The following is a 10,000-nucleotide window of genomic DNA, read 5'->3' on the forward strand; positions in this document are numbered from 1 at the left end:
ATTGGTTGATCATTCATTCATTCCTTTTTTAAAAAAAAAAAGGAGGTGTCATGATTAATTGCATAATTAGAATGCATTATCATAGCCTCCACGTGCTTGGAAGAACTTAGGCATATGCAATAAACCTTGTTGTTGTTAACATGTCACTTGTGTGTGAGTGAACATTATAATGTGTTTTGTGACAATTTTTTCACCAACATTAAACTTGCAGAAGATCTGCTGCTGGATAACATTTATCTGTGTGGAACGACGCGAGCAAACAGGAAAGACTTTCCGAAAGAACTTTCAGCGAACAATGCACAAGTGAAACGCTTGAGGCAAGGATAGTCGATTTTTCGGCGTAAAAACAACCTCGTGGCAACTGTGTGGAAAGACAAAAGACTTGTTCATTTTTTGAGCTCCCAAAGCAATCCAGCTGGAAGTGACACAGTCAACCGCAAACAACGCGATGGGACCATTATTCCAGTAGGAAGTGCCCCTGTTGTAAAGAGCTACAACAAGAACATGGGAGGTGTCGACCTACATGACCAGATGCGCAGGTATTATGCCATCGGAAACAAGTAAAGAAAATGGTGGCGTTATCTTCTCTGGTTCTGTGTCGATGTCCGTGTGGTAAATGCGTTTATTTTGGAGAGAAAGGCCTTCAACCACCTATCAAGAACTCAACTTGACTTCAGAGTTGAATTTGCCAAAGATCTGATCGGCGATTTCAGTAACCGAGCAAGAATTGTAGCTTCTGGTCAAGTACAAGGAAGCCACTGGCCTGTTCGCTTTGAAAAAGGACGATGCAAACGCTGCTTGGAGCGAAATCAGAAAACATTTTGCAGAATGGGCTGCCAGCAGTGTAACAAGCGTGTTTGTTTGGCATGTTTCCCGAATCATATGGATGACTTGAGCTAATGCGTCACAAGAACGCGAAATTCAAACCAGGGATTGAACATTCAAAATTTACTTCGTTCGAAAAATCGCTCGAAAATTCTGGACTCAACATATTTGACATTTATTGTAATGTATATGGTATAGTTCTTGAAAATTTTTGCATTTCTGTTTTGCATTTCATTCAGAAAATAAGTCTTTTTGGCTTTCTTATTTCCATGACATTGTAAATTTGAGTGTAAACAGGAGCGTTTTCATCAGTTTTGAAATCTTTAGCTTGCTCTAATTCATTCTAGAATTAAAGTTTATTTCTTGCTGAACATTTTTTTGTCTTAAGTGTTTTTTCCTTTGCTTTGTAGTTTTTGAGATATAAGGCATTTCACCAGACATGGTAAAAAAAATTGAAATTTGGCCATGCAGTGCAAATTAGGTCCCCGGAATAGGGGTCATGTTTTCTCATTTTCCTGTGGGGCTTAAAGGATCCCTCACAACCATAATACCTTGCGCGCGTGAAGTGTGAAATACGCCATTTTCTCTGCCATCTGTTATCGGACATTTCGGAAAGTGAAAAGAAATCCTCGTTCACCCTTGTACATCTGCCTCACTGAGGTCTTAAACTTCCTCAAACGCGTTCTAAAATTATCAGTCCTTATACTTGACTAGTTATTTCCTCATTTTTCTCCTGTTTGGAGGCAAATTTGTCGGTTAAACTGGAGGTCTTCGATGGCCTTTCATGTTCCTCAGCGCGGACGACCACAGGCAACTGAAGGAACTAAGAGAATTATCCTTCGAGAGTCAACTTTTCGCCTATGGAATGAAAGGAAAGAAAGGTTAAATATCAAGGGGCTAAGTAACAGCCAATTTGCTGAGATTTTGCTTCATCAAAACATCGAGGAGCTTCGTGCTAGGAGCAGTTCCTGTCAAGAATTATCGCCAGCTGAAACCTCTATCGACAACGGACCTAGCTCAAGTAAGGTTTCAGTTCTATTCATTTATTTCTCTTCAAGGCCAGTCTAGATTCGTTTTGGTTTTTCAAACCGTGTTATATATATCTATTATATTATATAATTTCTTCAAGTTGATATCAGTTTAATAGATGTGTTTCAACATAATCAAAACCAATTGTTCTTTCTACTCAAAGTCCATCTGACAGTCTAGGGCTGTAATCTAATAAGAAATCCAAACAAAAAACCCAGGTGACTCTTTTTTGGCAACAAACATTCTCGCTCAAGTTTGCATACATTTTGACACAATGACATAAATGTAGTCATCTGATTACTGCATATTTTACTGGCTAGGCACATATAGAGCCCACAGCACAGGGCCATGGTGTCAATAATCTTGAGGCTAATTTGACCTAATACAAAAAAGAAATTGTCATACAATACTTTATTTATTAACCTATTAATTAGAGAATTAATGAGTTTAATTATTTTTAGATATGAAGTGTTCACTGGAAGGTGTTTGTTGGCTGTGCTGGATCACAACTTCCATCTTTTCCGGAAGACAATTGATGGGAAATTCAAAAAATTGTACTCAAAGCGGTCTGGAAACTGGAGAGCGGAAGCGGTGAAAGAGGACAAGACCTATAGCTACTGGCCAGCACTAATTGCAGAAATACTGTCTAAGAGAGCCGAGGACCGGGAAACTGCAGCAAGACATGTGACTGTCTCTCCAACAGATCCACAGCATCTTGCCCCAACCATAGCTATGAAGGAGTCACCCGCTACTGGATATTTGGTTGCTGCAAGATTGTCAAGGTTCAAACAGCAGACGTCACAGAAATCTCAGTAAACCCATGCGATGACAATAGCCCATTTTACAGTTGTGTGCTCAGTTACCTGGCCTTCGAATGCAAGTCAGGCTGGAGTTGACCTTGCTCTGATACAGACCTTTCTGCTTTTTCATTCAAGTGCCAGCAAATTAGCATAAAAACTTGATTAACACAACTCACTGCCATTCAAGGGGCAGGTCACTGAGCAGACAACTGTAAAATGGTCTATTCTAATGTTCAAGAACTCAGAGGATGATTTCATCATTGCTTTATGAACTTTTGAAAATTATTTCAAGTAGTTAAAAAATGGTTGAGAAATTGTCTAAAACAGGCATTTTTTTCATACTACCATGTGTAAACAGTAACTGTAATTAATAAAATGTTTTTTACCCTTGGCACCCCATACTTGCTAACAAATATACAGGTAGGTATAAATAGAATGAATCTTTTATCAAAAACCTGTCTTGTTCTTGAAATTATGATCAGTTATAAACAGTAACTGATAAAATGTTTTTTACCCTTGGCACCCCATACTTGCGAATAAATATAGGTATAAATAGAATGAAACTTTTAACAAAAACCTGTCTTGTTCTTGAAGTTATGGTCATAAGCTTATAAATAATGCAACATAGTTGGCCTTTGCCTACATGTAACAACTCTCATTCATAAACTTGGGCAAGAGAAAGGGGAAAACCTGTTCTTTTCACAAACCAACAGTTTAAAAAAACATGTCACCAGACATTTGAACGTCAACAAGAGGAATAACAGTTACTTCTAGCTTACAAGTGTGTTAGTCTTTGCACAAAACTTTGCAAAATTACAACAGTTCATTATGAACAATAAATAAAAAACTGCTTATTAAGCAACTAAGATTGTCTGTATCCCATATAAATGCCATCTGGAGCAGGATAGAATCTCCTTATTGTGAGAACAACACATGAAGGCAAAACTCGTCGGTTTCCCTTTCCCAGTTTCCCATATTTCCATAAACAGTATTGTCTGTAGGCTGCCTTTCTAAAGGAATTGGTAGAATAATCAGGTTCCTCAGTCAGTATGTCGAACCTTGCCCGGATAGCTAAGGTCAGTACTTCCCAGTCAAGGCAGATGTTTTGATACATAGCGTACGAAGTGACACAAGTTCTCTTTCTACAACAAACAATCTCCATATCTGAAGGCATTGGTCTACAAACTGAACAATCACACCATTCAGGAACATCATCTCGATCAGGACCGTGATCAGGTTCAGCAGAGTCGCTTATTTCTGCTCGAATGTTCTTTGCATAATCCAGACTGCCTCTACCTTGGCTGAGAAGTCTGAGAAGAATTTGGTCTTTTTCATCCGTGGCCAGAGTTTTTATAAAGTCCTGATAAAAAGAATGATAAAGTCAACTTGAATATGTGTGATTGATTCATTGGGAAATGTGACAAAACACCGAACACAACGATTGCGTGGTCATATACTGTAGAATTAAACTGACTTGTATTTCCCTTTCTGCGGTAGCCGCTTGCTCTCGATGACGAGAAAAAGCACTGGGGTTTCTATTCACTACAACCTCGACTGTCTTGTTCTTGCACGCCGTTCTCTTAGTTCCACACGTGCAACTGCTGGAGCATTTCATCGAGGCATTTTTACATGGACAGCCAGGAGTTTTAGCCGTCTTTTTACGGCTACACAAATTCTTACAGGAACAGGTCTGTGACAGGAAAAAATATTTGCTGTTGTAAATCTATGATTTTCAAGAAAATGATTTCTGGTGTTACACGTTCACGTGGAAAATGTAGTACTGAGCTTACCACTCGATTCACGTTCGCCAAAGGCAAAGGGACAAAGTGAGATGTTAATGCGACCGATTCCTCGTTTCTTCGGCCGTGTGGTGCCACAGGCGATCCGTATACATTTAACCCTTCAGTATCGACATTCACGCTTGTTTCATGGTCCATTTCTTCCATTTTAACGCAGTCGTCGCCGATCTCTTGACCTTTACTTCACGTCACGGCATTTGTGAGTCCCGCTGCCGGCTTCAAAACAATAATAGAAGCGCGCAAGGTATTGTGGTTGGAAGGGATCCTTTAAAGGTTTAAAGAGTACTTACCAAATCCATCAAGGCCTTGATATGAGAAAGTGTCGAACACAGGCTTAATGCCATCTTCATTGTTACCTGTGATATAATTCTTGGCGGTCATAAAAAACATGCAAAACTAGTGTCAGCTTCAATAGATTCTTGGCAACTTTTGCATCATCCATCTGTTGTTTGCCCAATGAACTTGAGAAGCTGACAGCAGACAGTGTGTATTCGACCTGTTCAGCTGAGTTATGGTCGGCATATATCTTTTCATACACTGACTCAAGAGATGAAATGGGATACTCATCAAGACGTTCAGAACACTGCTGTTTGTCATATATTGAAGCATCATCACGCTTGCAGCAAAAGACAAGGAATCAATCAGCAAACCCATTCTTATTTTCCACAGCTTTCCCCCAATTTTTTTGTAGGAAAATTTTGGGCGTTGTGTAGCCGATTAGAGACATGGCTGCAAATTGTGTACCAGTTCGCTTTCCTTTGCTTCCCTTTACAGAATACCAAGCATCACCATTGTAGAGTTTGCACATTCTTTCCATCGTTAGAGCCTGGTCATTAGCTGACTTAGAGGGATACAACATATTGTTAAAAAATCCTTGGCATTCATATATGCACATAACAGGTAACGACTTCTCATTCAAAAAGTAATTGAACAACCCAGATGAAGAGGAATTGTCGACAAGGATTTGTTTTCCATCTCCCAGTTTGGTCTCAAGGTAACTCACTATAGGAAGGCTACAGCTAATTTGGGCAGCTGGTGTTTTGCCTGCCCCTGATGGGGCAAGTGCAATGCAATACATGTTGGCCCTCTCACAAGATCAGGTGAACATCTATCTGTGGAAATGCACCTGTCGTAGCAATAATTAAGAAGAGCTAAGGAATAATTTAAAGGTAAAGGTATAGTTATTTAACAACTCTAAGTAGCTTATGCATATGTCATTGGCTTCCCCATGAGGTCAACCCCCGGGCTAACCAGGGGGGATTGTTGCGGTTGGGGAATTTCGCGAGATAAAGTCCCCTGGGTAAGGTGTCTCTCAGCAGAAATTCCTCTTGACATCCTTTACAAACTTGTGAATTTCCCCACTCCCTAATCTTTGATCGTAAAACAATGCCAAGATAATCCCCAAACCTCGGGTAAAGAATCCCATCCATCTCTTTGTCTTCCCCCACTTATTTCCCCGGTTGGCCTGGGGGTGTACCGGGAGGCCGATGACATGTACATTATATGCACCAAAATGTGTTAATAAACAAAAAGAGGCATACAAAAAACAAACGTGACCGACAGTTGCTTAAAAATTACAGAGTGAACGTTTATCGAAGGGCAGGGTATTCTGCGCACTGCAAAAAGTGGAATTCTTAATTAAGTGAATTACTCACATTGAATGGCATTTTGCTCTGGGAAAAGTGAGTTTTTACCTCAAATAAGTGCACTACCCTCAAAACCAGGTTTCACTTCTTAAATAAAGCCCTAATACCCTTAAATTAGGAGAAGATTTCTTTACAAGGAGATATTTCCTTATTTGAATATTTTAACACTTACTTCAGTAAAACCAAAACACTTAACCAATGGCTTCACCTCTTTGTTGAGTGGAGGTTTTCTTAGATGTACTGTTCATTGCTTAGAAAAACGTTTTAACACTAGTCAAAGATAAGAAATCTTTTTTGAGGTTTAAAAGTATCTTAGGTAAGTGTTGTCATACTAACTTCCAAATAATTATCTTTCATTGAAACAAACGTTTTGCCCTCTCTCTGGCAATCCTGAAAACCTTAAACACCTGAAATATTTCTGTATTGTTGAATGTCACAACCAAACCTCGAACTAGTAATGAATTAATTAATTTTTGGTTACGTGACCAACAAACGAAATTTTAAAAAAAATGCACCACTTAGATTCCATGCTACTGGTATTTATTTTCAAAATAATCTCATACATGCTGTGGGTACAATCTTCTCTTAATTGTATAGAAACAATCTGGAAGGACAAGAACATCTAAAATCTGAAAGAACTGCAACATGAAACCTGACAGGAGTTCTCTGCGCATTGTTAATTTTCCTCTATTTTTTAGTTTGAACCCAACGATTTAAGTCATGGATCGGAATCAGAGTACTCATCCAAAGACTACTTTAATATTGGTAACTATTTATTTGACATAACAGTAGACCTGTGCTGGGATGCCCCAGCCCTGCAACAGGTAGCTTGTGACAACTTCATGTATTAATAAGTCCCTTTGAGATCTGAAATGCTGCCTTTGATCTTAATGTACCTTGAGCCATTGTACTTATAGCCAGGCACAGGAGTATGGATAACTAGCATATCTGCGGTCACTGAGACAAGCCCTACTGCCTGAGTGCGAACTTCAAAAGCATGAAATGCATTGTCAAATCCCAATGTCTCTAAAAATATAACATCAAAGACAATCAAATGTAAATTGAGTTAAAAAATACCACTTAATTTGCCAAACTGTGGTTGGTCCTCATCATCAAATTTGACTGCTAGGTAACACTCATCCACAATATACTTGGTTCCATGAAGCTTTATCCACTTGAAAGATTCGACTCAGTTGATGAATCTTATATCAACAGCAAGAGCTGATGAAACCCTTTCTTTAATTCTCAGTAGCTCTACTCCTAAAGGGAGTTGAACAGGTCCATTTTCGTTCTCTTTGAATTTCTACTCCGATTCATGGCAGCAACCTTTTGATGATGGCGGCTTAATGACAAACAAATGTTCTTAAAGTTCATCAATTTTTTCAAGCCTTTAAAGAACTGGTGCTTAGCTTCGAAACGCATAGCCCACAAATTTATAAGTGGAATGACTTTTGGAAAGTGAACCAAGTAATGTTTTTTTCGGTGTAAATGGCTGATCAGGAAATAACTGTTTAAACAGTCCCAAATATTCCTTGAAAATGTCCTTAAGTGTGGCTACAGTGTCAAGACTTACAACCGCTGAAAAAGAAATCTCTGTAATATCACTTAATAAAGTGCAGAGCTCCCAGTGCCTGTCAGTTTGGTCAACAACATTACCCACAACAAAAGGAAAGATGCGAAAAAGCAAGTAGGAATTTGCTGCATCTTGGTTAAGAGAACCAGAACCATGTAAACTTGTGTCTCGTATAAAATTGGGTTTATCATTGGCTTCCATGTAACCGTAACAGAAGTTCTTGATATTATTGTTTATGGCAGCAACACTGGTTTGTTTAATGTTAATATAATGTTTAGTTAATGCTTGTAATGTTAGAAGGATAACTCCTTGCAACAAAATATGCATAACATCTGGAGGAGTTTGCTTAAACATGTCAAAATGAGGAAATTCAGTAACAATGCTTTTTCTGTTGATCCCATATCCAGTTTTGCAGTGATCTTTTAGGGCATGAGGGCAATTATGTATTATATCATATTGGTATCAGTGTTTTTTCAGTGAGCGTGGTTCAAAATCATCCTCGCTGAAGCCATTTTGCATAGCTTCGAAATCTGCATGACAGAATCTGCACTTCCTGAATGACCCTCCTACTGATTCTTTCAAGCTAATTGCTTGATGAACTACAGGATTGTCAGCAACATATGCCACCAGGGATGCTCTCACAGGAATTGTACCGCCATCCGTCAAACGAATCAGATTTCCAGTCGGTATACCAAGTTTCTTCAGGTCATCAAGCGATGGCTGTAGTATAACATCAAAGCCATAGGTTGACACGTCTTCAGATCTCACGACAGCGTACAAATTAATTGCATCCACAACACTGCGATACTTCCCAGGCAAGTTACTTAAAAGGTAATAGAACATGAGAAGCTTGTGTTTTTTTACTCTCGTGCCAACAGCATTACATATTTGTATCTCATCACTGTACAAGATGAGTTCTAATGTGTGAGGATCTATTTTAAACAAAGGGTGGTTTGACAGCACTACACCATCTTGTATAAATTCAAATTTTCCATCAGTGCGTTTGCAGTTGGAATGCAGCAACGGCTCCTTTAACTGATCATTTGACAAAATAGCAGCTAAATTCTTAATGAGTGGAATATAATAAAATGAGTGCTTCTTAAACACTGGATGACTCCTGGTGCTTGGCTGTGCTCTTGTAGTTAAGAGTGTTGTCCCCAGAATTTGCAGCAGAGGTTCCTGGTTTAGGGGGGGGGGGGGGAAGTAGCAATATATATTAATTAGACCATCTTGTGAGTAACTTTGTTATTTTTTAAAGACAGCCCTTGAAGAAGATGTAAGAATAATAGAGAATAATACCTCTCAACCTCTCAAGCTACATATAATGGTCTTACACATTTGAAAAACAACAAATTTCCAAATTTTCTGGTAGAAATTTCAATATGCCAGATATCCTCATTTTGTTTGGTGTCCCAATTTCTACTTCAACATACCACAACATGGAAATATTTGTTGATGAACTGATTCCTGCGCCAGGCACTCCGGCAATCTTGAAATGGATCATGATTGCCCAGGTCCAGACAGTCAGTGATGTCAAAATTTACTGATGGAGTTCTGTTTTCTAATTTTCTTTTGATTCTTTGGCCAGCCAAGGTAACACTGTCCTGGCACATTGCTTTTGTCCAGTGCATAATAGTATTAAGAGCAGCTTGAGGTAAATGGCAGTGCTCCCTCATGCTAAAATACACAAAAGCTGCATTACTACTTTATGTCATAATTGAATTCCTGTAATTGTTTCCCTAATTTTTTCCCGTGCATCCAGTTCATACGTCACAACAGGTGGCCACACCCTTTGCACCCTGAATCAGCACTTACCTCTCAATGAACAAAACAGCACGTTCCCTAGAATGGTCTTCTCAATCTGCAACTGACATGGGTATGTCATTTGATTCCAAGGTCAATTCATAGGCCCATACATTTCGAGGTACGTCTGCAGTTTCGTTCCCGCCTGCAAATCACATGATTGTGGTGCCTCTACTTGCTTCATCGGCACAATCAAGTATTGTCCATCTGATGGTGGGTCGGACCGACCTCTGTAAATGTCCGCGTGCTTCCTTCTAACATGCTTATAAGAGCTTTTGTATTTGGAGAAAATCTTACGGCAAGCAGGAGTATCACCAAGACCACAGACAATTGTAAACTCGTCGTCAGAATGCACTTGATTAAGTTGACTCATTAAAATCCTCAGTGATATCGCAGTGAAGACACAGAAGTCGAATACACACTTCCACTGCATCTTAGCAATTATCTAAAATAGCCAAACGATCTTGATGAAAAACACAGCAAGCTTAATAGTTAATATGCAAGCACTTGCTCGGGCCTAATTCA

General features: G+C 39.1%; 1 protein-coding gene and 1 pseudogene across 1 annotated transcript; one reads left to right on the plus strand and one right to left on the minus strand.

Annotated features, from left to right (window-relative positions):
- The window catches only part of LOC137995933 (piggyBac transposable element-derived protein 4-like), a 9,856-nt pseudogene extending 8,956 nt beyond the window's left edge, over positions 1–900 (plus strand).
- Positions 901–8,134: 7,234 nt separating this feature from the next.
- On the minus strand, positions 8,135–9,908 carry LOC137995934 (uncharacterized). The gene is made up of 3 exons (XM_068841383.1): positions 9,589–9,908; positions 9,106–9,349; positions 8,135–8,737 (listed from the first exon to the last, which is right to left on the minus strand). Exons 1-3 carry the CDS (start codon positions 9,906–9,908, stop codon positions 8,135–8,137), a joined length of 1,167 nt encoding a protein of 388 aa, XP_068697484.1.
- Between the last annotated feature and the right edge of the window lie 92 nt (positions 9,909–10,000).

Source organism: Montipora foliosa, chromosome 3, assembly GCF_036669935.1.
Source record: "Montipora foliosa isolate CH-2021 chromosome 3, ASM3666993v2, whole genome shotgun sequence".
In the NCBI taxonomy this organism is placed as follows: Eukaryota; Metazoa; Cnidaria; class Anthozoa; order Scleractinia; family Acroporidae; genus Montipora; species Montipora foliosa.